The 27,046-nt window shown below is 52.8% G+C and overlaps 1 protein-coding gene across 2 annotated transcripts; it reads left to right on the forward strand.

The window, feature by feature from the left end:
* Nucleotides 1-1,161: 1,161 nt before the first annotated feature.
* Nucleotides 1,162-26,529, forward strand: tm7sf2 (transmembrane 7 superfamily member 2). 2 transcript variants are annotated; one of them, XM_072550960.1, is made up of 11 exons: nt 1,162-1,277; nt 2,676-2,867; nt 4,587-4,783; nt 5,951-6,005; nt 8,573-8,770; nt 10,675-10,778; nt 12,617-12,736; nt 15,128-15,296; nt 18,905-18,985; nt 21,749-21,871; nt 23,657-26,529. In XM_072550960.1, the coding sequence occupies exons 2-11, from the start codon at nt 2,810-2,812 to the stop codon at nt 23,815-23,817; spliced, it is 1,266 nt and encodes a 421-aa protein (XP_072407061.1). In that variant the 5' UTR covers nt 1,162-1,277; nt 2,676-2,809; the 3' UTR covers nt 23,818-26,529. The 2 variants fall into 2 exon arrangements, with proteins under 2 accessions (XP_072407061.1, XP_072407062.1); XM_072550961.1 differs by lacking the exon at nt 12,617-12,736.
* Nucleotides 26,530-27,046: the final 517 nt, after the last annotated feature.

Below are 27,046 nucleotides of genomic sequence, written 5' to 3' on the forward strand. Positions count from 1 at the left end.
GGTGGTGGGGCTGCGGGGGTTCTGTGGGGAAGGGGTTGTGGGCTATGTGGAGCATTTGTGGTTATCTGGGGAAGGGCAGTGGGGGTTATCTGAGGAAGGGGTGGTGAGTCACTGGGGGTTGATGGGTTTTTTTTGGGACAGTGGGGTTACCTGGGGAAGGCGTGGTAGGTCACTGGGGTTATTTGGGTCGGTGGGGGGGGGGGACGGTTACCTGGGGAAGGGGTGGTGGGTCACTGGGGTTTATTTGGGACGGTGGGGGGAGGGACGGTTACCTGGGGAAGGTATAATGGGTCACTGGGGTTTATTTGGGATGGTGGGGGGGGGGGGGGGGGGGGGGGGGGCGGGGGGAAGACGGTCACCTGGGAAAGGGGTGGTGGGCCACTGCGGGTTATTTGGGACGGTGGGGGGAACGTTTACCTGGGGAAGGGGTGGGGGGTTCACTGGGGGTTATTTGGGTCGGTGGGGGGGTCACTGGGGGTTATTTGGGACCGTGGGGGGTTACCTGGGGAAGGGGTGGTGGTCACTGGGGGTTATTTGGGACAGTGGGGGGGTCACTGGGGGTTATTTGGGACCGTGGGGGGTTACCTGGGGAAGGGGTGGTGGTCACTGGGGGTTATTTGGGTCGGTGGGGGGGTCACTGGGGGTTATTTGGGACCGTGGGGGGTTACCTGGGGAAGGGGTGGTGGTCACTGGGGTTTATTTGGGACAGTGGGGGGGGGTCACTGGGGGTTACTTGGGGAAGGGGTGGGGGGTCACTGGGGGTTATTTGGGACAGTGGGGGTTACCTGGGGAAGGGGTGGGGGGTCACTGGGGGTTATTTGGGTCGGTGGGGGGGTCACTGGGGGTTATTTGGGACAGTGGGGGGGGGTCACTGGGGGTTACCTGGGGAAGGGGTGGGGGGTCACTGGGGGTTATTTGGGACAGTGGGGGGGGGTCACTGGGGGTTACTTGGGACGGTGGAGGGGTCACTGGGGGGGAGTTGATTGTCTTGTGAACGGGGACAGCAGGGGGCGGGGTCACTGGGGAAGTCGATGACGTTTCATTTCCCTGTGACCCCGCCCCCCTGGCGTGGCCGTCGTTGCTGCACGGTGATTGGCCGGGCGTCTGCAACCGCCCCCTCCGATAGGATGGTCTGAGCGGAGGCGCTCCGTGCCGATTGGCTGGCCGCCTGTCGCCATGTGACGCACTCGGAATCCGATTGGCCCGGGCGAAATCGATACAGTGAAGAGGGCGTGCGCAGGCGCAGTTCCTCGCCAGGGTTTGTTACTGTCTGTGGGGTAAGTCTGTGTGTCGGGGGTAGGGGGTAGGGGGGAGGGGGTGATAGTGTGTCCCCGGGGCCGGGTCTCTGTCCGGTGGGGGGGGAGAGGTCACTCTGTGTCCCTGGGGCCATGTCTCTGTCCGGGGGGTCACTCTGTGTCCCCGGGGCCGGGTCTCTGTCCGGGGGGTGGGGGTCACTCTGTGTCCCTGGGGCCGGGTCACTCTGTGTCCCTGGGGCCATGTCTCTGTCCGGGGGGTCACTCTGTGTCCCCGGGGCCGGGTCTCTGTCCGGGGGGTGGGGGTCACTCTGTGTCCCCGGGGCCGGGTCACTCTCCTGGGGGGGGGGGGGGGATCACTCTGTGTCCCTGGGGCCTGGGTCACTGTCCGGGGGGGTGGGGGGTCACTCTGTGTCCCTGGGGCCTGGGTCACTGTCCGGGGGGTGGGGGGTCACTCTGTGTCCCTGGGGCCTGGGTCACTGTCCGGGGGGGGGGGGGTCACTTTGTGTCCGGTTCCCTGGGGCCTGGGTCACTGTCCGGGGGGGGGGGGGGGTCACTCTGTGTCCGGTTCCCTGGGGCCTGGGTCACTGTCCTTGGTTACGCTGTTGGTGGGTAATCTGGATGGAACAGCAGTCTTGATTATCAACCTACTTAAACTAAGACCCCTTCTGTGACCATGTCCTAGAGTGGGCAATAACAGGGTGACCAGAACTGGACACAGCCCTCCAGAAGAGACCTGTAGACCTTTGCATGACGCCCCAACTCATATACTGGGTCAGGGTGGCTCAGTGGTTAGCACTGCTGGCTCACAGCACCAGGGATGTGCAGGTTAGGGTGGATTGGCCGTGCTAAATTGTCCCATAGTGCCCAGGGATGTGCAGGTTAGGGTGGATTGGCCATGCTAAATTGTCCCATAGTGCCCAGGGATGTGCAGGTTAGGGTGGATTGGCCATGCTAAATTGTCCCATAGTGCCCAGGAATGTGCAGGTTAGGGTGGATTGGCCGTGCTAAATTGTCCCATAGTGCCCAGGGATGTGCAGGTTAGGGTGGATTGGCCATGCTAAATTGTCCCATAGTGCCCAGGGATGTGCAGGTTAGGGTGGATTGGCCATGCTAAATTGTCCCATAGTGCCCAGGAATGTGCAGGTTAGGGTGGATTGGCCGTGCTAAATTGTCCCATAGTGTCCAGGGATGTGCAGGTTCGGGAGTGGGGGGAAGGTGGTAGTCATAGGAAATGCAGTTTTAAAGGGTAGGGCTGTTGGCTCGTGTTGGGATGCTGTTTGCAGGGGTCGGTGCAGAGTCGATGGGCTGAAAGGCCTGCTTCCACCCAGTCGGGATTCTCTGATGCTGCCGAAAGCCCGCGCGCGCGAAATGCTTTGGTCGCTGTCAGATTGCAGTAAAACTGCCCGTTGGTTTCTGCAGACCGCCCGACCTCACCGTTGGCGCACGAGTGGTCCCTGTGGAGGATGGCACGCTGGGCAGTCGCACAGGCACAGTGAGGCATTCACCTCTGTCGCTGGGAGCAGCCTGCACAGGTACACGGGAGAGGAGTGGCGATGGGCGACAAGGTCAAAACGCAGAGGACCAGGGAGCTGGAATTCGGAGGACCCCTCGGTGAGTGTTCCCCCCCCACCCTCTATGTGACATCAAACCCAGCCTCCGAACCCCCCCCCCCCCAACTGTAAACCGAACAACGGCTGGGAACTAGGGTGAGGGAGACGCAACGATGTGGCGTCACTAACCCTGTACTGACTAGAGCAGGGAGGGAATGGACCCCTGCCCTGGGGCGTGTGGTGAGCTGGCCCATTTGCCAGGCAGGACTCCCCCATCACTTCCCCCAAACTGGGAAGAATGACCTCACAGGCAGCTCGCCCTCTGGGATGGAGCCAAGATGGATGGTAGGCAGAGCAATGAATTAGAGTTTTACACGAAACAAAAATATGGTCATTCATGCATCGTGGCTGGGCCCAGCATTTATCACCCCGTCCCTAGTTGCCCCCCTTGAGGTGGGGATGTGCTGCCACCTTGAACCGCTGCAGTCCGTGTGCTGTGGGTTAGACCCACAATGCCCCTGGGGGAGGGAGTTCCAGGATTCTGACCCAAGGAACGGCCGATATATTCCCAAGTCGGGCTGGGGAGTGGTGGGAACGTGCAGGGGGGTGGTGTTCCCATGTATCTGCTGCCCCTTGTCCTTCTAAGATGGTGGTGGGTTTGGAAGGTGCTGCCTGAGGGGCTTCGGGGAGTTGCTGCAGTGCGTCCTGTAGAGGGGACACACTGCTGCTACTGAGCGTCAGGGGGTGGAGGGAGGGGGTGTGGGGCCAATCGAGCGGGGGCTGCTTTGTCCCTGGACGGTGTCAAGCTTCTCGAGTGTTGTTGGAGCTGCCCCCCCCATCCAGGGACAAGTGGGGAGTGTTCCCTCACCCTCCTGACTTGTGCCTTGTCGATGGTGGGACAGGCTTTGGGGGAGTTACTGGCTGCAGGATTCCCAGCCTCTGACTCGCTGTTGTAGACACTGTGTCTTTATGGTTGCTCCAGGTGAATTAATGGTAAACCCCAGATATTTAATAGTCGGGGGTGGGGGGGGAGGTGGTAGTTCAGTGATAATTTTTAACAATAAACATTCGAGGGGTATGGGCATCGCTAACTGGGTCAGTGTTTATTGTCCTGGAACTGAGGGGGTCACTGGCCTGTTTCATTTCGGACTTAACCACATCACTGTGGGACCTGGACAAGGGTGGCAGATTTCCTCTCCCTCCCTGAAAGGGCGTTAGAGATACACTCTGACTGAGGGGCTACGGAAATGAAGTTGGTTTGTTTCTCTCACTCTCATTTGTTCTCTCTCCCTCCCACCTCGTTCACGTTCTCTTGCTTTGTCTCTTCACCTCCCTCGTTCTTGATCTCGCTCTTTCTTCCCCCTCCCTGGCCCCGTTTGTGGACTCTCTCCCCCTCCCCTTCTCATTCTCTCTGTCCCCCTCTCGCACCCTCACTTTTCTCTATCTCTTTCCCCCTCTTCCTGTTCTTTCTCTCTCTGTCTTTCTCTCTTCCCCTGTTTTTATTTTCTGTCTGTCTCTCTCTCTCTCTCTCTCTTTCTCCCCCCACCTTTTCTCTCTCTCTCTCTCTCTCTCTCTCTCTCTCTCTCTTCCCCCCCCCTTTCTTTCTCTCTCTCTCTCTTCTCCCCCCCCACCCTGTTCTGTTTCTCTCTCTCTCTCTCTCTCTCTCTCTTTCCCTCCTGTTCTCTCTCTGTCTTCCTCGTCTCTCCCCCCTCTCCTCTCTTTCTCAACCCCCCCCCCCCCGCGCCACTGTTGTCTCTCCCTCTCTCCTTCCCTGGGTCAGGTGCCCTGCTCCTGCCGGTGCTGTTACCCTGCACCGTCCTCCACCTGCTGCTGGCCTGTCGCTCCGAGGAGGCGAGTCTCTTCAGCCTGCCGTCCCCCTTACCATCCCTGGCTGACCTCTGGGTCCCGGGCTCCCTCCTGCTGCTGCTGGCTTGGTGCGGTCTACAGGCAGCCCTCTACCTGCTGCCTCTGGGTCAGGTGGGTCGTACCACCCCGCTCGCGGTGGTGGGGGGGGGGAAAGGGATGGTGGCGGTGTGGCTCTCTTTCAGGCAGGCAATGGTGGGGGAAGGGGGCGCGGGCTGGTGAAGGGAAAACGTCAAGGTGTGTGTCAGCTGGGGAACCCGAAATGTCCAGGGTCGCCAGCGCTGGACTGAAGTACAAGTCCACACTCCCTCTGACTAATGCACCTAACTCTATGGGGACAATTTAGCACGGCCAATCCACCCTAACCTGCACATCCCTGGACACTATGGGACAATTTAGCACGGCCAATCCACCCTAACCTGCACATCCCTGGGCACTATGGGACAATTTAGCATGGCCAATCCACCCTAACCTGCACATCCCTGGACACTATGGGACAATTTAGCACGGCCAATCCACCCTAACCTGCACATCCCTGGGCACTATGGGACAATTTAGCACGGCCAATCCACCCTAACCTGCACATCCCTGGGCACTATGGGACAATTTAGCACGGCCAATCCACCCTAACCTGCACATCCCTGGGCACTATGGGGACAATTTAGCACGGCCAATCCACCCTAACCTGCACATCCCTGGGCACTATGGGACAATTTAGCACGGCCAATCCACCCTAACCTGCACATCCCTGGGCACTATGGGACAATTTAGCACGGCCAATCCACCCTAACCTGCACATCCCTGGACACTATGGGACAATTTAGCACGGCCAGTCCACCCTAACCTGCACATCCCTGGACACTATGGGACAATTTAGCACGGCCAATCCACCCTAACCTGCACATCCCTGGGCACTATGGGACAATTTAGCACGGCCAATCCACCCTAACCTGCACATCCCTGGATTGGCTGTGCTGAATTGCCCCATCGAGTCCAGGGATGCGCAGATTAGGGTGGATTGGCCGTGGGAAATGCCAAGTTGCAGGGGGAGAACGGGATGTTTGTGCAGGGTCGGTGTGGACTCAGTGGGCCGAGTGGCCTATTTCCACACTGCAGGGATTCTGTGTGACGATAGTAAATCAAATTGTGGGGTAGGGGGTGTGTGTGTGTGTGTGTGTCACGTGCACTTTAGATCGGGCTCGGCCCTTTGGCCTGACCTAGCTGTGCCGGTGGTTATAGACCCTCCTCCATCTAAACCCGCTTCCTGTTCTGTCTCTGTAGGTCACAGAAGGCATGCCTCTCCGAGATGGCACCAGACTCTCCTATCGCGTCAATGGTACTTTTTTTTTTCTTCAGCGGTTTACCCCTTTTTGCTGTATTCGGTGTGTCTGGCAGTCTGTCCGTTCGGGGCCTACTACACATCTTTAGCGAGTCCGTGGAGGGCACCTTGGATAGCGAGGGTCGGCCGGAGAGCTTAGGGATTCAGGAACTGATCCGTCTGCCCTGCCTGCAATGGGGGGGGGGGGTGGATCCCCGGGGATCAGCTCCAGATCGCTGGCTCTCCCTCAGAGCGGTGCCAAGGCAGTCCGTGTACAGAGAAGCTGGTTGGAGGATAGGAGACCACCCTCTCGCTCGCCCCTGCAGGCGCGGGGATGGAACCCTCGCTGTGATAATTAAATAATTCTGAGTGTATTGAGTACAGGAGTTGGGAGGTCATGTTGCGGCTGTACAGGACATTGGTTAGGCCGCTGTTGGAATATTGCGTGCAATTCTGGTCTCCTTCCTATCGCAAGGATATTGTGAAACGTGAAAGGGTTCAGAAAAGATTTACAAGGATGTTGCCAGGGTTGGAGGGTTTGAGCTACAAGGAGAGGCTGAATAGGCTGGGGCTGTTTTCCCAGGAGTGTCGGAGGCTGAGGGGTGACCTTATAGAGGTTTATAATATGAGGGGCATGGATAGGGTAAATAGGCAAAGTCTTTTCCCTGGGGTTGGGGTGTCCAGATTTAGAAGGTATGGGTTTAGGGTGAGAGGGGGAAGGTTTAAAGGGACCTGAGGGGCACCTTTTTCACCCAGAGGGTGGTGCGTGTATGGAATGAGCTGCCAGAGGAAGTGGTGGAGGCTGGTACAATGACAACATTTAAAAGGCATCTGGATGGGGACATGAATAGGAAGGGTTTAGGGGGATTTGGGCCAAGAGCTAGCAAATGGAAGTAGATTAGGTTAGGATATCCGGTTGGTATGGACAGTTTGGACTGAAGGGTCTGTGTCCATGGTGTACATCTCTATGACTTAAACGCAGGGGCTATGATTGGCAGAGGGCACACTAACCAGTGGTGTGGTAAATAATGAAGAGGGTGGCTGGAGGTTACAGGAGGTTGTCTGTGGAGCGGGCAGAGGGCTGGCAAGTGGAGACGATGGCCTAGCGGTATTATGGCTGGACTGTTAATCCAGAGACCCAGGTGACATTCTGGGGGACCCCGGTTCGAAACCTGCCACAGCATGTGGTAAGAATTGCCTTCCGTAAAAATTAGGAATTAAGAATTTAATGGTGGCCATCAATCTATTGTCGGGAAAAACCCAATTGGTTCACTAAAGTCCCTTTAGGGAAGGGAACTAATCTGGTCTGGGCCGACACGTGACTCCAGACCCAGAGCGATGGGGCTGACTCTGAACTGTCCCTCTGGGCATTAAATGCTGGGCCGAGCCACCAACACCCTCACCCCACAAACGAATAAAATCAAAGTAGGGAAGTGGGTGGTAATGCGCTTGGGGAGGGTGTGCAAGGCCAAAGGCTATACAATGAATGGAACGTGCTGAAGATTCCAAGTAATGCAGTGTGTTCAGCTCCCTGAAGGGAGTGGGGCAGTTAGATCCAGTGCTTAAGAAGGTGAAATGACGGCTGGGATCCTGTCACCAAGGCCCCCCTTGATTGACACGTGCATGTCCAGGCCAGACGAAGGAGACTCTCTGAATGTCCCGTTTATATCTGTCAGCCAGAGCTCCTTGATTGGGGCTGTTAACCCCCACCAATCAGGGATCTCATAGTCAATGAAATCCACCTAGTTCCAGTCACTACGTAATTCTTGCCTTTATTAGCCCAAGCACTGAATACAAGAGCATGGCTTTGATGCTGAAACTGTCCAAACCACTGGTTTGGCCACAGCGGGAGTACTGTGTGCAGTCCAGTCACCGTGTTGCACGATTGGACGGGATTTCCCTGGAAAGGGTACACAGGACATTTTATTAGGATGCTCTCCAGCCTTGGAGAGTCAGAGCTAGTTACAAGGCTGAGGTGGGCAGGGGTTCATGTTGACAGGGGACCTAACGGAGATGAATAAGGTGAATGGGACAATGAATGTTTGCCAGACTGACTGGGGAGAAAAAGTGATGACTGGGGGTTTCCCAGGCAGTTGTGGTGGTGGTTGGGTGGGGGGGGGGGGGGGGGAGGATCTGTCAGTTGAGTTGTGTATATGATGTGTCCATGACTGCCCCTCTCGCTCTTGCATTAATACTCTCTCTCCCCCTCCCCCTTGTGTTTACTCTCTCGTTGACTGTCTCTCTCTCTCGTTGACTGTCTCTCTCTCTCTCGTTGACTGTCTCTCTCTCTCTCGTTGACTGTCTCTCTCTCTCTCGTTGACTGTCTCTCTCTCTCTCGTTGACTGTCTCTCTCTCTCTCGTTGACTGTCTCTCTCTCTCTCGTTGACTGTCTCTCTCTCTCTCGTTGACTGTCTCTCTCTCTCTCGTTGACTGTCTCTCTCTCTCTCGTTGACTGTCTCTCTCTCTCTCTCGTTGACTGTCTCTCTCTCTCTCGTTGACTGTCTCTCTGGCACTTGCTCGCTGTCTGTGGTGCTCTCTCGTTCCCTCTCTGTGGATCTCTCTCGGGCTCTCTCTCTCCCTCGCAGGGTTCCAGGCCTTTGCCATCACCTCCGTCCTAGTTGTGGCTGGAGTGGCCTCTGGGGTCCTGCGGCTGAGCGCCGTCTACGATGTCTGCGTGGATCTGGCAGTGGCTGCTGTCATCTTGTCGTTTGTGCTGGCCCTCCTCCTGTACGCCCGCTCGCTCTGTGTGCCCGAGTCGGCGCTGGCTCCTGGCGGAAACTCAGGTGGGTGACTCGCTCAGGGTTGGGAATGTCGGCTACTGTGCCTGCCTGCTCCCTTATGCTCACTCCAAATGGATCCATCCACTCCCAACATTGTAGCCCAGCCCAGATTATTCCTCCCCAATGCCCATCTACACTGCCTCGTCATAGACCCCTCTCACCCCCATTATACCCTCTTCCGTTGGGCAGGAGATACAAAAGCCTAAACACACATACCAACAGATTCAAGAACAGCTTCTTCCCTGCTGTTATCAGACTCCTGAATGGGCCTCTGACATATTAGAGTTGATCTTTCTCTGCACCTTCTGTGTAGCTGTAACACTATATTCTGCATTCTGTTCCATTACCCTGATGTTCTTAAGATTTGTCTGGATGGTTTCCAAAACAAGATATCTTGGGCCAATAATAAGTCAAGTCATTGCCAGGGGCTGTCAGGTCGTGCACCCCATCATAGTCATAGAGATGTACAGCACGGAAACAGACCCTTCGGTCCAACCCGTCCATGCCGACCAGATATCCCAACCCAATCTAGTCCCACCTGACAGCACCCGGCCCATATCCCTCCAAACCCTTCCTATTCATATGCCCATCCAAATGCCTCTTCAATGTTGCAATTGTACCAGCCTCCACCACATCGTCTGGCAGCTCGTTCCATACACGATCAGAGATTTCCATTTACAGTGCTGTCCGCACTTCCTTGTTTTCCTTTTGGTGGCTCCTTTTGCTTGTTGCTATAAAGCAGAGGCTGACCCCTTTCAGGGAACTAAACCCAAAACGCTGAAGGAGAAGCACCTTGCCCTATAATCTGTAAAAGGGTGCGGAAGGTGGTGGGACCTGCATTTCAGCAATTTCTACCTGTTACTTAAAACAAATCCCTGACACTCACTTTAAAATCAATAAGTAGAGATTTATTTATCTAACAGTGAACAGATTAACTAAACTGTTAACAAACTGGATAAATCCCTTCTATCTCCTGACTATTCCCGAGTAAAGCAAGTATGCTGTTCCAATAAATATGAGTCCCCCTCATTTTAAAATAATATATAAAGTTGAGTGTCTCAAAATTACAGCCAGGTTACGTGTCTTCCGGAATGTTCTGTGCCTTCTCCGTCGAGTCTTCTATCGGGAATATTAACTAGCTGTGCTGTTGGTCCTGTTGTTATTTGGATGATGCATTTTCTAAGACATCGATGAGGCTGTGGGAGCCCGTGATTCAGTCTTGAGAGCTGTTAGCTCTGGAGGATGACAGCTTGCTCTGGCATCTTTATCCAGCTGCCCCCTTCTTTTATACCCATGATGATGTATCAATATTTCTACAACAGGACTACTCTGTTGTCAAAACCATCCGATTTAAATTCAATAAGTTTTTGGTATCTAAGTTGCCTGGTGTAAATTGACTAAATTTAAAAGCCTGTTGTCTTGGTAAAGACTGCTGCTTGGCCTGCTAACTGTGCAGCCTTTCGATATAGACGTTTCAGTTCGGGTGCTCTCTGTGCCCTTGCAAATTTTCGTGCTGCTTCTCTGAGATCCATATTAAATCTCTAAGCACCGGGGGGGGGGGGGAGAAAAAAAAGCACACCATCTTCTAAAGGGACCATGTACTTTCCCCGTTATACGATTTTACAAACACTGTGAAGTTCTAACTTCCTGCCTCCCGATCTACAAGTACTCAACCCAACTTTGCAACACTGGCCCAGCCATCTTTCTAACACTGTCGCAACTATATTCACCGAGCCAGTGGCAGACTTCATTTGTTGGGGGGTGGGCCAAATGGTAGGCAGGGGTGACGGGTTTTGGAATGGGGCGGGGGGTGGGGTGGGGTTGCAGGGTGGGGGGGGCTGCGGTTGTGCGGGGGGAGGGGTGGGGACAGAGGAAGGTGCTGATTTCCCCGACCTTTCCCCTCTCAGGTAATCCAGTCTACGACTTCTTCATCGGCCACGAGCTGAACCCTCGAATCGGGAGCTTCGACCTCAAGTACTTTTGCGAGCTGCGGCCTGGCTTGATGGGCTGGGTGAGTGGGCGCGCGGATCTAACTCTTCCCCTGCCCCCAATGTCGTCTGCTCTTCCTCAAACCCCTCCAGCCGCAGCTGGGCCCTGTACACCAGTCATTCCGTAGCGCACTTCACCTTTTGGACTGTGGGAGGAAGCCGGAGGAAACCCCGCACAGACGTGGGGGTGCAGGGGGAGAGATGCAAACTCCACACAGACAGTCGCCCGAGTCTGGAATCGAACCTTGGTTCCTGATGCTGTGAGGCAGCAGTGCTAACCACTGAGCCACTGTGCCGCCTAGAACTTTAAGACTTGGCCCACAATGCTGTGCCAAACCTGACACCAAATTAAACTAATCCCTTCTGCCTGTCCCTATCCCTCCTTGTGTCCTCATGTGTTTATCTAAAAGTTCCTTAAATATCCCTATCGTATCTGCCTCCACATCACTACCCCGGCAGTATGTTCCAGAGTCCTGTGTTTTCAAAAATAACTTGCCCTTCGCATCTCCTTTGAACTTTCCCCCTCTCGCCTTAAATGCATGCCCCCCTGGTGGTTGACATTTAGCAAAAAGGACTCTGACCATCAACCCTCTCTATGCCTCTCATAATGTTATTGCCTTCTATCAAGTCTCCCCTCAACCTCCAGAGAAAATGACCCGAGTTTGTCCAGCAGCTACTTACAGCTCATACCCTCGAGCATCCTGATAAAAGTTTTGCCTGCATCACCGACTGAACACACTGCCGTTGCATTACTGTGTGTCAAGGGGAGGCTCAGTTTTCCAATAATTCCCTCCCCTGAGCTGGGGATTAAGCAGACAGCGTGTTGTTGTGATTACTACACGCAAGGTGTAACCCAAGTCTCTCAATTAAGCTGGACTTGTGCTGCTTTGAGGCCTTACCTCCTCCCTGAGCATCTGTTTCTCACTCAGCATCTGGTGTGTTTAATGTCCTATGACGGCAGTGATTTTACAGCAGACAGAACGGTGTATGCTAATGGTTGGTGTCGTCTGCTCTGTTCTTGGTTAAGTGTGGCGGGTTTTAAATAGTCTAGGTGTCCTGTGTTGCATCTCCTACTGTTCACATATTTCACGAATCCCTTCCGTCTTCGCAACTGTATTATTTACTCTGGTGGTTTCACAATGCCAAGAGGGTCCCGCGGGACAAGTGAGGGTTGGGACTAGTATTAATTTCATGTCTTTTTGTTATCCTATGTATCAGCCAGTCAGAATGTGACAGCTCTCACCTGAAAGAGTCATAGAGATGTACAGCATGGAAAGAGACCCTTTGGTCCAACCCGTCCATGCCGACCAGATATCCCAACCTAATCTACTTCCATTTGCCAGCACTTGGCCCATATCCCTCCAAACCCTTCCTATTCATGTCCCCATCCAGATGCCTTTTAAATGTTGTCATTGTACCAGCCTCCACCACTTCCTCTGGTAGCTCATTCCATACACGTACCACCCTCTGTGTGAACAAGTTGCCCCTTGGGTCCCTTTTGTATCTTTCCCCTCTCACCCTAAACCTATGCCCCTCTAGTTCTGGACTCCCCCACCCCAGGGAAAAGACCTTGTCTATTTATCCTATCCATGTCCCTCATTATTTTATAAACCTCTATAAGGTCACCCCTCAGCCTCCGATGCTCCAGGGAAAACAGCCCCAGCCTGTACAGCCTCTCCCTGTAGCTCAAACCCTCCAACCCCAGCAACATTCTCGTAAATTTCTTCGGACCCCTTTCAAGTTTCCTTCGGTTTGGGGAAGGGGACTGCGGTCCCTTGAGGGGGGGAGAGGAGAAATGCAGGAGGATCTTGTTCAGACCCTCTCCATGTGATCGGTGCTGACCTCCTGCTCTCCCTTCTAGCTGCTCATCAACCTGGCAATGCTGGTGAAGGAATCAGAGCTGCGAGGGAGCCCATCCCTGGCCATGATTCTCGTCAACGCCTTCCAGCTCCTGTACGTCGTCGACGCCCTCTTGCACGAGGTGAGCAGGGTCTGCGTTCGTCAGATGGGTGGGAGGGGTTAGAAAGGAACAGTGACCAAATTACTTGGGGCGGGGGGAGGTTGGTGGGCTGGAGCTGGGGAGCTTCCGGCCAGACAAGGTGGTAGAGGCAGGAATTTTACCCCCCCCCCCCCCCCCCCCCCCATCGCATTTGGAGGATGCAATGGGATGTACTTGGAGTCATAGAGATGTACAGCACGGAAACAGACCCTTCGGTCCAACCCGTCCATGCCGACTAGATATCCCAACCCAATCTAGTCCCACCTGCCAGCACCCGGCCCATATCCCTCCAAACCCTTCCTATTCACGTCCCCATCCAAATGCCTCTTAAATATTGCAATTGTACCAGCTTAGGGCCACGGGCCAAAAGCTGGGATGGAAGTTGAGACTGGGTTCGTTGTTTTCTTTGGGATAGTGCATGCAAGATGGGCAGACTGGCCCTGTTTCATAAAACCTTTGTCTTGGATCGCTGTTAGAGTCTCGGTGTCTCCTCCTGGAGCCTGTAAGGTTTGTTCTGGGCCGCTCTGCCTTGCGACTGGTTCCTTTTTCTTGTCGCCTGCTTGTTAGCCCTGTTTCGCCTGTCCTCCATCTTGACTCAGTCAGTAACAGAGCCCCAGAGTGGAAAGTTTGACTCCATAACTCCCCATTCTTTAACCAGATAGGGCCCTGATCAGAAGAGGGGGGGGGTTACCTTTGTCACGAGAACATATAAAATCATACAATACCAGGTTATAGTCCAACAGATTTAATCGGAAGCACTAGGTTTCGGAGCACCGCTCCTTCATAGGGTGGTTGTGTAGTTTACTGTTGAACAACCTGATGAAGGAGCAGTGCTCCGAAAGCTAGTGCTTCCAATCAAACCTGTTGGATTATAAACTGGTGTTGTGTGATTTTTAACTTTATATACACCCCAGTCCAACACCGGCATCTCCATATTATAAAACCATGGCGAGGGTGAATAGTCAGGGTCTTTTTCCCTGGGGTGGGGGGAGTCTGGGACTAGAGGGTTTAGGATGAAAGGGGAAAGGGACCCAAGGGGCAACTTTTTCACCCAGAGGGTGGTGCGTGTATGGAATGAGCTGCCAGAGGAAGTGATGGAGGCTGGTACAATGACAACATTTAAAAGGCATCTGGATGGGGACATGAATAGGAAGGGTTTAGAGGGATATGGGCCAAGTGCTGGCAAATGGGACCAGATTAGGATGGGATATCTGGTTGGCATGGAACAGGTTGGTACTGAAGGGTCTGTTTCTTGCGCTGTACAAGTCTATGACTCTGTAACTCGTCTTTGTGCCTTTAACTTAGTTACGTGCCCCCCAGGAGCATTATCTAGATCAAAGTTTGACATCAAGCCAGGGAAGGGGAAGAGGACATTGGGGCTAGCGACATTCGAGAAGGGAGATTTTAAGCAAATGGAGGTTGTTGTCGTGGAAACCCAGGACACTACCCTTTGGGACCTGGGGAGTCGATTGAGGATTCTGAGGCTTAGATAAATGGATCCCTATTGGTGGAGGACTGTAGGAGAGTGGGAACTGAGATGGATTGAGGGAGACCATACACGTTGGCTGTGATCTCATTGAGCAGAAGGGACTGAATGGTTCCTAAAATGATATTGTCCAGAGACCGAAATGGAACCCTTGCTGAAAATCCTTGGGAGGAAAAGGCTTGGGGGAGTCAACGGCCTAGCGGTAGTATTGCTGGACTGTTAACCCAGGGAGCCAGGTAACGTTCTGGGGACCCTGGTTCGAATCCCACCACAGCAGTTGGTGGAATGTGAATTCAATAAAAATCTGGAATTTGGAGTTTAATGATGGCCGTGAATCCATTGCTGATTGTCAGAAAAAAGACCCCATCTGGTTTCCTTCATGGAAGGAAACTACCGTTCCTACCTGGTCCGGGCCTACACGTGTCTCCAGACCCTCTAGCGAGGCAGTTGACTCTTAACTGCACCTCTGGGCAATTAGGGATGGGGCAACAGACACTGGGCCCGGCCAGCGACGGCCGTGAATCAACAAATACAAAAAAGGAATCACGCAAAGTGAGTTTTCAGTCAAGTTGGAACTCCCCAAGGTTAAGCTGAGGCCAAAGTAATGCCGCAGGGTTGAGGTTTGTGACTGATATGGCCTTTGAGGGGCTGGGCCTACCTTAGACCATACACACAGGAATGGAAATTAGGCCATTCAGCCCATCCGGCCTGCTCTGCCATTCAATCATGGCTGGTAAGTTTCTCAACCCTATTCTCCCTGTAACCCTTGATGCTCAAGAACCTATCTATCTCGGTCTTGCACATACTCAACGGCCTGGCCCGCGCAGTCTTCTGTGGGAACGAACGAATCTTTTTGTTTCTCTCGGTTTTCCAATGGTTATCTGCAGGAGGCGGTCCTAACCACCATGGACATTGTGAACGATGGCTTCGGTTTCATGCTGGCATTTGGAGACTTGGCGTGGGTCCCGTTTACATACAGTCTGCAGGCACACTTCCTGGTCGGTCACCCCCAGGAGCTGGCACCGGCCACCGCAGCGGGCATCATCCTCCTGAACGGTAAGTGCAGGTTACGAACTCCCACCTCCTATCCTCTTCTATTCTCCCCCTCCCCGTTTAACATCCTTCTCTTCACTGCTGCGGACCGTGATCGACACACTGGCTGGGCTGCTTCATCGAGTCCAATAGTCCTGTAAACCATGGTAGGCAGCAGCGGCCTAGTGGTATTATCACTGGAGTCTTAATCCAGAGAGGTGAAAGTGAGGACTGCGGATGCTGAAGATCAGAGTCGAGGGTGTGGTGCTGGAAAAGCACAGCCGGTCAGACAGCATCCAAGGAGCGGGAGAGTCGACGTTTCGGGCGAAAAAGCGGAACTGGGAGAACTGGCCACTTCCCTGCCATTGTTTTCAAGTAGATATTTCCAGACACATTGGAACCTCTGCCTTTATGACCCCTCTTTGAGTTTGGGGAGGGGTGGGGGGGGGGGGGGGGGGGGGAGTAAAATAAAAACCAAGGACAACATTCCTCTTGGAGGGCCTTTGCCCGAAACGTGGATTCTCCCGCTCCTCGGATGCTGCCTGACCTGCTGCGCCTTTCCAGCACCAGACTCTCGACTCTTAATCCAGAAACCCCGGGAATCTGACGGGGACCTGGGTTTGAATCCCACCACAGCAGAAGCGTGGAATTTGAATTTGATTAAAGAAAATCTGGAACTAAGGGTTGAATGACGACCATGAATCAATTGCTGGAAAAACCCATCTGGTTCATGAATGTCCTTTAGGGGAGGTGTTAATGGACCTGGCCAGACGACTCAAGGAGGCGGTCCAGCCCCTTGCTTTTATTTTTATTTTGAAAAGGCCGATGTAAAGTGGATATTCTAGGAGTTATTCAGCTGATCTGACCACTCGGCTTTAAACAGAGCAGAATTTATTTAAACATTACGGGATGAAATGCGAACTAAAGAAAGCAATTTAGATTAGATTAGATGAGATTTCCCCTACAATGTGGAAACAGGCCCATCGGCCCAACCAGTCCACACCGACCCTCCGAAGAGTAACCCACCCAGACCTATTTCCTTCTGATCAATTGACCTAACACTATGGGGCAATTTAGCACGGCCAATCCACCCTAACCTACACATCCCTGGGCACTATGGGGCAATTTCGCACGGCCAATCCACCCTAACCTGCACATCCCTGGGCACTATGGGACAATTTAGCACGGCCAATCCACCCTAACCTGCACATCCCTGGGCACTATGGGACAATTTAGCACGGCAATCCACCCTAACCTACACATCCCTGGGGCACTATGGGGCAATTTCGCACGGCCAATCCACCCTAACCTACACATCCCTGGGCACTATGGGGCTCAATTTCGCACGGCCAATCCACCCTAACCTGCACATCCCTGGGCACTATGGGACAATTTAGCACGGCCAATCCACCCTAACCTGCACATCCCTGGGCACTATGGGACAATTTAGCACGGCCAATCCCACCCTAACCTGCACATCCCTGGGCACTATGGGACAATTTAGCACGGCCAATCCACCCTAACCTGCCACATCCCTGGGCACTATGGACAATTTAGCACGGCCAATCCCACCCTAACCTGCACATCCCTGGGGTGGGGGGGGCTAGGGGGGGGGGGGGGGGGGGGGGGGGACAGAATTTAGCACGGCCAATCCACCCTAACCTGCACATCCCTGAGCACTATGGGACAATTTAGCACGGCCAATCCACCCTAACCTGCACATCCCTGGGCACTATGGGGCAGTTTAGCACGGTCAATCCACCCTAACCTGCACATCTTTGGACTGTGGGAGGAAACCCACGCAGTCACGGGGAGAATGTGCAAACTCCACACAGACAGTCGCCCGAGGCTGGAATCGAGCCTGGGCCCTGGTGCTGTGAGGCAGCAGTGCTAACCCACTGTGCCGTCCATAACTTGGAATAACTTAATTTATTAGTAACCCAACTGACACCAATATCGCAACTTAACTAAGCTGTTTCAAACCCTGCAACATCCCACAAACGCACCCCTTAGCAAAAGGTAAATTCAAACATAGGTTCTCTCAAGCAGGAGAGGATTCAGAGAGAGAGCCCAGCTAATTCCCCTGTTGAAGCACGGAACCTCTTTTCACTGTAGCTGCTTCTCCAAGTCTTCAGCTAAAACTAAACCTAATTAGGGGAAAACAAATGGAACTGAGAGAACTGGCCACTTCCCTGCCATTGTTTTCAGGTAGATATTTCCAGACACATTGGAAACCTCTGCCTTTATGACCCCTCTTTGAGTGGGGGTGCGGGGGGGGGGGGGAGAACATAAATAAACCAAGGACAACATTCCCGATGAAGGGCTTATTGCTCGAAACGTCGATCCTCCTGCTCCTCGGATGCTGCCCGACCTGCTGTGCTTTTCCAGCGCCTCACTCTCAACTCTGATCTCCAGCGTCTGCAGCCCTCCCTTTCTCCAGGGCCAACATGAACCTGGTTAAAGGAGCAGCTTTGTCATAAAGGAAACCCCCTTACCTGCTCTGGGCCTACGTGTGCCTCCAAGGCCACAGTGTTGGGGTTGACTCTTAATTGCCCTCTTGGCAATTAGGGATGGGGCACTGCTGGCCTAGCTTGTGACATTCTCATCCTGTGAATACTCCTGATGCCAGAAAAAATGTTGCGGTGGGAGGGGAGGGTGCTGAACTGTGGATACTCGTAATTTCCTTTTCTATTGCTCCCCTTTCCCCTTAACTGTTCGTCATTTGGTAGCACAGAACTTGATAAATATTTGTATACATGAGGCCATGTACAACAGTGTCTGAGTTGGGGATGTAAAATCAATATTGGTTTCTCCCGCAAATTGGTATTCTTGTGAACTGTCCTGATAACTTCGGTTTTAAATATCCAACTTCAGCAACATACAAGTTTTCTGTTATTAATTATTTGTACACCTGAGGAGGAGGTACATGAGAGCATGAATCGGGGTTATAAATGTTGGTTTCTCCCCCCCCCCCCCCCCCGCAAACTGGTATTCTTGCAAATGTCTTTTTCAGCATAGCCTACAAGAAATCAGAAATTGACTCTGAGCCAGCAAAAGGATTGACTGAGAGCAAGGGGAGAGAGGGAACTCTTGAGGAGAGTCTTAACAAGAGAAAGAGACCGGGCCGTGGGAGGAGGTGGGGTCTAGGAAGAGAAATGCACTGTTTTCGGAGTCTCTGGTTGAATAAGCTTCCAGCAATGATTATGGGTGGCACAGTGGTTAGCACTGCTGCTTCACAGCGCCAGAGACCCGGGTTCAATTCCCGCCTCAGGCGACTGACTGTGAGGAGTTTGCACATTCTCCCCGTGTCTGCGTGGGGTTTCGTCCGGGTGCTCCGGTTTCCTCCCACAGTCCAAAAACGTGCAGGTTAGGGTGGATTGGCCGTGCTAAATTGCCCGTAGTGTTAGGTTGAGGGGTAATGGGTATGGGTGGGTTACGCTTCGGTGGGTCGGCGTGGACTTGTTGGGCCGAAGGGCCTGTTTTCCACACTGTAAGTAATCTAATCTGGAGAGCCCGAATGATCTACTGGAGACTTGCCCAGTGGTAACCTGTATCTTTGGAGCAATTATTCCACTGTTCTGCTCTCCCTGCGAACTATAATAATGCTGCTTGTTCTTTCATTTATGTTTCAGCTCTTGGATATTTCATATTTCGTAGCGCGAACTCTCAGAAAAACACTTTCCGTAGGAACTCTAATGATCCGAAAGTGGCGGGTATGTAATGTGCTGTTCTCCTATGTACCCGTAAGGGGGCCCCAAGTGATGAAGGTGTTCATTGGTCAGTGCATTGAGTGTAGGGAGTTTGGAGGTCATGTTGGAGTTGTGCAGGACATTGGTTAGGCCACTTTTGGAATACTGCATTCAGTTCTGGTCTCCTGCTATAGGGAAAGATGCTGTGATAGTTGAAAGGGTTCAGAAAAGGATTTATAAGAATGTTGCCGCGCCTGAAGGGTTTGAGCTACAGGGAGAGGCCAAACAGGCTGGGGCTGTTTTCCCTGGAGCGTCGGAGGCTGAGAGGTGACCTTAGAGGTTTGTAAAAACCATGAGGGGGCATGGGTAGGCTGAAGAGGCATGGTCTTTTCCCCAGGGTGATGGAGTCCAGAACTAGAGGGCAAAGGTTTAGAGTGAGAGGGGAAAGATATAAAAGGGACCTAAGGGGCAACGTTTTCACACAGAGGGTGGTGCGTGTATGGAATGAGCTGTCAGAGGATGTGGTGGAGGCCGGTACAATTACAACATTTAAAAGGCATCTGGATGGATATATGAATAGGAAGGGTTTGGAGGGATATGGGCCAAGTGCTGCCAAATGGGGCTAGATTTGTTTAGGACGCGTATGGACGGGTTGGACCGAAGGGTCTGTTTCAATACTGCATGACTCTTAAGTAATCTGAACCAACCCAGTATGACTTTGGTCTCCTGATCTTTCACTGGGGGGACAGACTGGGTTAGAATGCTCAATGGCCTTGGTTCTGGAATTTGTTGGTTGACTGTGAAAACCCTGTACCTACCAGCGCTCCCTCGAATAATGTTGGGATACAGTCCCTGATAGGGCAGAGGGTTCATGGACTGTCTGTGGAGTCATTGATCCTGAAAGAGCATATTGCATTCTAGAAGGAATGATGGTTCATGGGGACTATTTATGTTCAATAGTGTGGGGTCATACAGCACGGAAACAGACCCTTTGGTCTAACTCGTCCACGCCGACCAGATATCCTAAACTAATCTAGTCCCATTTCCCAGCATTTGGCCCATATCCCCTCCAAACCCTTCCTATTCACGTGCCCACCCAGATGCCTTTTAAATGCTGTCATTGTACCAGCCTCCACCACTAGCTTTGGCAGATCATCTCACACACTCACCACCCTCTGGGTGCAACTTAGATGATTGTAACTCTTGAGAGAGAATTCTCCAGTTACAGGAAGGATATTATTAAGCTGGAAAGGGTTCTGAAGAGATTTACCAGGATCTTGCCGGGAATGGAGGGTATGAGTCATAAGGAGAGGAGGGATAGGCCGGGCCTCTTTTCACTGGAGCGTAGGAGGCTGAAGGTGAACTTATAGAGGTGTATAAAATCATGAGGGGGATAGCTCAGGTGAATAGTTCCTGGGGTGGGGAATCTCAAGATGAGGGGACACAAGTGAAAGGAGACAGATTTAGAAGGGACATGGGGGGGGGACAAATGTTCACGTATGGAATGATCTTCCATAGGAAGTGGTGGATTGTGGGTACAGTTACAATGTTTAAAAGACATTTGGATAAGGACATGAATAAGGGTTCCTGAAGAAGGGCTTATGCCCGAAGCGTCGACTCTCCTGCCCCTCGGATGCTGCCTGGCCTGCTGCGCTTTTCCAGCGCCGCACTTTTCAACTCTGCTCTCCAGCATCTGCAGTCCTCACTTTCTTCCAAGGACATGAATAGGAAAGTGTGAGAAACAGAGCTCACAGCGTGATAAATTTCGGTCCGAGTCAAATTCTGAAGCAGCGAATTTTATTGAACCGTTCCTGCAAGAAGGGGTGACTAGCAATTAGCAGCCACCCCCCCCCCCCCCCCCCCCCCCACCGATCCAGTAATTACTCCACAATTTATACAGTTTAATTCTCGCTTCTTCCCCGTTTACCTCATTGGCCTTCAAACCTACCAACATTCCTGATTATGGTCGGCCCCTGCCCAGCTGCGCTCTGCCCTTGGTTACTTCTCCCCCTACCCCAAGCTGGGTGACCCTCCCCCACTATAAGTAACTTGGCTCGCCTCAGTGCTGGCGTGAGGGAAGTTTGCTAAGCTTAGAATATCCTGATGCCCTTTTTCAACTTATCTACTTGTCTGTAACACCTTCCGTTGTTTGCAGGCACGTTCCATTCTTGTATGCACGTTTTAGCTAACTCAGATCTTTGCTGAGGCCATGATACGCTGGTGTATGTTTGCATAAGCAATCATTGCTTGCAGAGGTAACACTACCTCTAGCCCACAAAAGGGTTTGGAGGGAACGTGGACCAGGAGCAGGCAGGTGGGACTAGTTTAGTTTGGGATTATGGTCAGCATGGACTGGTTGGGCCGAAGGGGCTGTGTCTGTGCTGTGCGGCTCCAGAGGCCTGAATTTGTGTAGCTACCCCTTGGGTGGTTGTAGGAGGCGAGAGGGATAAGGAGACGCCAAAGGGCTCGTTCAAGATGGCGGCAGTCTGAAAAGTCTGCTGTGTTGGGCTCTGTGCCAGACCCCAGGCAAAGTGGGCTTCTACCCACACCCCCACGCCACCCCCTACCCCCTGAGCTACCCCAAAGAAAAATTGTCAGTGTAAAGGTGACGCCAGAAAACTTGAGGGTTTTATCAAGAAGGGTGAGAACTTCATAAATAAAAAAGCAAGGTGTTGCTTTTAGTGAAGAGGGGCGAGGGTTTGGGACCAAGGCGTTGGGTTGTTTCTGTCGCTCGGTGAGCTTCAATTCACGTTTGTATCTTCCTTCACCCGTCCTAACCCCTTTCAGCACTGGAGACGATCCCCACGGCAACCGGGAGACAGCTTCTGGTATCGGGCTGGTGGGGCCTAGTGCGTCATCCGAACTACCTTGGAGATCTGATCATGGCTCTGGCTTGGTCCCTGCCCTGTGGTGAGTCCTGGGTGGGGGCACCTCGAGGGGGGGTGTGGGTCCGTTCGATCGTGCCGGTCGAAGGCTGGACCACTCCAGCAGGAATTGGGCAGCCCCACGGCAGGGGGATGTTAACGCGCGAGCGGATGTCAAGGGAACGTATGGGCGTGCTCGGCCTGTTGAATTGATGGTGCGCCTCCCCCCCCCAGCCTCCCCCTTCCTGTCAGTCCCCGGGACTGCTGCTGGTTCGGAAGAAACCGTGGAATGTGAGGGGGTGGGGTGGCGAGGCGCTTTGTAACATTAGATCAGAGGTTCTCCCCGGATCGCACCCCCCCGCGGAGATGCTAACCTCGCCACCCGTTCCGTCGTTTTCTTTTTCCCCAACTGGAGGTGTACGCGGAGAGGCAGTTAGAATCACAGAGTCCCCACAGTGTAGATAGAGACCCTTCGGTCCATTGAGTCTTCACCGACCCTCTGAAGAGCAGCCCACTCCCATCCCTGTGACTGCATTTCCCCATGGCTAATCCACCCTAACCTGCACATCCCTGGGCACTATGGGGCAATTTAGCACGGCTAATCCACCCTAACCTGCACATCCCTGGACACTATGGGGCAATTTAGCACGGCCAATCCACCCTAACCTGCACATCCCTGGGCACTATGGGACAATTTAGCACGGCCAATCCACCCTAACCTAAACATCCCTGGGCACTATGGGACAATTTAGCACGGCCAATCCACCCTAACCTGCACATCCCTGGGCACTATGGGACAATTTAGCACGGCCAATCCACCCTAACCTGCGCATCCCTGGACTGAGAGGAAACCGAAGCACCCAGAGGAAACTCATGTAGACGTGGGCAGAACATGGAAAGTTGACACAGACCAGTTGCCCGAGGGTGGAACCGAACCTTGGTCTCTGGCACTGTGGGGCAGCAGTGTCGAAGAGCTGGGGCAGATGCCTTAGGAAACTCTACAATCCGGGTCTTGGGGTGAAACAGGAGGGGGGGTAATGCCTCGACTCCTGATTGCCCTGTCAGTGTAAAAGTTCCTTTTGTTTTACCCCCTTCCCTCTCTGCTGAGCGTTTTTGTAAAGCTGGTGTGGTAATGAGTCCGATTATTCCATCAGGAAGGATAGATTCCCTAGCCTGGGGTTCTGATTATACTCCGCTAGAATGCTGATTTTTCTGTGGTGTAATGATCCTAAGCCTCGCTGGGCTGTAGAGGGTGAGGCATAGAATTTGATTTGATTTTATTGTAGTCACGTGCACCTACGCACAGTGAAAAGTTTTGTTTTGCGAGCAGTCCAGCCAGATCACAGCTCATAGGGTGTTCAGACAGAGTGAGGTGGACAGGTTACACTGCTTGGGAGGTGCGCTAAGAACAGATCGACAATATTTGAACCTAGAGAGGTCCATTCATCAGATAATAACAGCAGGGAAGAAGCTGTTCCTGAAGCTGTTGGTGCTTGTGTTTTAAGCCTCTGTATCTCCTACCTGATGGAAGAGGCTGTAGGAGAGCGTTTCCGGGGTGGGAGGGGACTTTGATGGTAACGGCAGCCTTTTCACGGCCAACGGGAAGAGGGAACGGAGTCCGTGGATGGGAGGTCGGCTTCAGTGCTGTGCTGTGCACGCCCACCTTCTTGACGGTGCTGGGCAGAGATGATCCTGTGGCACGTTGTTGCGATGCCTGCGTATTGTTTTTGTCTGATGGTTCAAGGGTTGCTGCGATTCCCTGAGAAGTGACGTACCTGTGTTTCTTCTCCACCCCTCACCCCTTCCTCCCCCCCGCCCCCCCCACACACAGGTTCGGCACACGTTCTCCCGTATTTCTACGTTATCTATTTCACCGTCTTGTTGATCCACCGCGAGGCCAGGGATGAGCACCAGTGTCGGCGGAAGTATGGCTCTGCCTGGAACGAGTACTGCAAGCGGGTTCCCTACCGCATCTTCCCGTACGTGTACTGACCGCACGCCGCATTTTTCGGTTTACAGTTTTCTCTGAACACCTGCCTGTGAATCCACAGACTTATTCCACCCCTCTTCACTTTCCCACCGTCCCTCGCCCCCCCCCGCCCACCCACAACGAGACCATTCCACCAGCACCGAGTGGTCATTCTTGACGCTCGGACGCCAAGTGGGGTGCCAGCTGGGCAGTCTCGGTCCTCTGGCACCTCGTGACAAAGTCCACCTCCGCTCCCGTGTGGTGCCCATCACCAGCGTTTTCCGGAGGGACCGCCGGGAGGCTGATGGGGGAAACTGGAGAAGACTTTTCCCCGGTTGATCATCGGAGCAGTTCCGCAGCTTTTGAGTGAGGCCATCTGAATCGGCCCACCGTTTTGAACTTGTTTGTGCTTTCAGTCACTCAGTTTGAGTTATGGCTCTGATCTCGACGGTGACAAATCGCCAAGTCTTCGGCGATTTTGGACGATGTAGAAATTTGACTGTTGCCTTCGCTGTCTAGTTACGGAGCCTGGAGGTAAACTTCAGACAGTAGGCTGTTTATTTTCTTTAAAGGGTAAAGCATTGAATCAGAAACAAATACCAAACACGATCCTTGGAAAAGTCAAATCATGTCAACAAAGGGTTCACTTGATCTGAATTTGTTTTCTGGTCTCAACCATAAGAATCACAGTTGCTGGGGTGGCGGTGGTGGGGGGGGGGTGGGGGGGGGGGGGTTCTCTGCTAATTCTGGTGGCCCTGCTTATAGGAATGATATTATTAAGCTGGTGAGGGCTCAGAAGAGATTTACCGGGATGTTGCTGGGTATGGCAGGTTTGAGTTATGAAGAAACTTTTTTCACTGGAGCGTAGTAGGTTGAGAGGTGACCAACGTAGAGGTTTATAAACTGGGTATAGATAGAGTTAGGGGAAAGTGAGGACTGCAGATGCTGGAGATCAGAGCTGAAAATGTGTTGCTGGAAAAGCGCAGCAGGTCGGGCACCATCCAAGGAGCAGGAGAATCGACGTTTCGGGCACTAGCCCTTCTTCAGGTTGGGGGATTTCGACAAGTTTTTAAGATGGGAGGAGAGAGATTTTTAAAAATACACAATGGGGGCAATTGTTTTTTTTACAGAGTGGTTCGTGTATGGGATCAACTTCCTGAGGAAGTGGTGGATGTGGGAACAGTTACAACGTTTAAAAGACATTTGGATAAGGACATGAATAGGAAAGGGTTTAAGAGGGATATGGGCCAGGAGCAGGCAGGTGGGGCTAGTTTAGTTTGGGATTATGGTGGGCATGGACTGGTTGGGCTGAAGGGTCTGTTTCTGAGCTGCCCGACTCTCCCTGAGCCAGCCTTACTGATGGCTTTGGAGCATCAAGCTCCTCTCTACAACCTGACTCTACCGGCCTGTGGGGGAGTAATTTATTTGAGGGATGTGTGACTTTGGGGCTCCACACCCCATGGTGGTGGATGTGGAATGGATCATTGAGTATTTTGAGATCTAGTTCAGAGGTCATCTCCGTCACCTGCACCAACCAACCCCACCGCCCTGTGGCTGTCCCTCTGCCAAGGACATGGAAGTCCTGAGTCTCCTCCATCGCCACTCTCTAAGCACCTGGAGGAAGAACGCCTCATCTTCCGTCTTGGGACCCTTCAATCACATGGCGTAAACATCGATTTCACCAGTTTCCTAATCTCTCCCCCCCCCCCCCCCCCCCCACATCCCAGATCGGCACCGCCCTCTTGACCTGTCCATCTTCCTTCCTATCTATCCACTCCACCCTCCCCACCTGCATGCCCTTATCGCTTTCCCAGCCACTTGACCCAACCCACATTTAATTTAACTCTCCGCTTCCACACACCTCTCTCCCCCCCCCCCCCCCCCCCCCGACAAACATTCCTGATGAAGGCCCGAAATGTCGACTCTCCTGCACCTCGGATGCTGCCTGACCTGCTGTGCTTTTCCAGCGCCACTTTTCGATCGAGATGTATTTCACGTCCAGCAAGGGTTTCAGGGGGGTAGATGGGAATGTGGAAATTGGAACATGAACCGATCAGCTATGACCAGCAGATTAGGCTCAAGGTCTACTCTCCTCTTTCATATGTGCAAACGACTCAGCCCGATCTAAATGTAAACTCCTTTTTGTTCACTGGAGCATAAGTGGCTTTGTCAACTAAGTGCTGTCATATCCTTTAATCTCCAGTTGCTGATACTATCAGGTTCTGGAATGTTCCCCCCCCCCCATTCATGAGATGTGGGGGTCTTCCAATCTCTAATTGCCCTTGAGCTGCCAACCTGACTGGGATAGTTAAGTGCCAACTGTGCTGCTGTGGGTCTGGAATCTCTGAAGCTAGCCATGTTCAAGATGGCGGGATCTCTTCCTGAAGCAAGATGGTTTCTCCGTGTAGTATGGTCGTCGTTACTGATGCTAACTCTGTATTCACACCCAGAATCCTCTGAGCCTGCGCCGCCACATCTTGCCCTTCCATATCAAAACGGCCTTCGCTTACAGGATCTGTATCCCTCTATTCCCTTCCTATCCCAGGTGCTTCTTGAATGCTGCTATTGTGTCTGCTTCCACCATCTCTTCTGGCAGATCATTCCAGGCATTCACCACACTTTGTGTGAAAAACGCTTCTCACGTCTCTTTTAAACTTCCCCTCCCTTCACCTGTGTCCCCCAGTAACTGACCCCCTCCACTCTGGGGGGGAGGAGGGAGGAGGGAGGAGGGGGGAGGGGGGAGGGGGGGGGGGTGGGGAAGAAGCCTCCTCTCTATCCATGCCATCACTATCTTATAAACTTCTGTCAGGTCGCCCCCCTCAACCTGCTGCCTTCCAGTGAAAACAAACCCAACCTTTCTTCACAGCTAAAATCCCCCACACCTACAGCAAACGTTTCATTAACCAGCACGAGGAGTATAGCAGGTGATCAAATGTTCCTGTTGGTCAAGAGCTCCATATAATCAATGTAAAAAACACACACTGAGTAATAGAAACACAATGAAGGGGGATGTGCACATCACTGTTATACTTTATTAACCTCATAAATCCCTCCAGTATTAACTTGAATAAACTTATTGCCAGAGAGCCATTTCACTCACGCCCTTAACAGACTTTTTGGACATTGTGGTATTTCTGGTATATCGTATTTGCCGGTTTGATGTTTATTAGGTGCTGTATTTAAGTTGTTAGTTCAGATCTGGTCTCCCTGCTATAGGAAAGATGTTGTTTAACATGAAAGGGTTCAGAAAAT

This window comes from Chiloscyllium punctatum, chromosome 31 (assembly GCF_047496795.1).
Source record: "Chiloscyllium punctatum isolate Juve2018m chromosome 31, sChiPun1.3, whole genome shotgun sequence".
NCBI classification, from domain to species: Eukaryota; Metazoa; Chordata; class Chondrichthyes; order Orectolobiformes; family Hemiscylliidae; genus Chiloscyllium; species Chiloscyllium punctatum.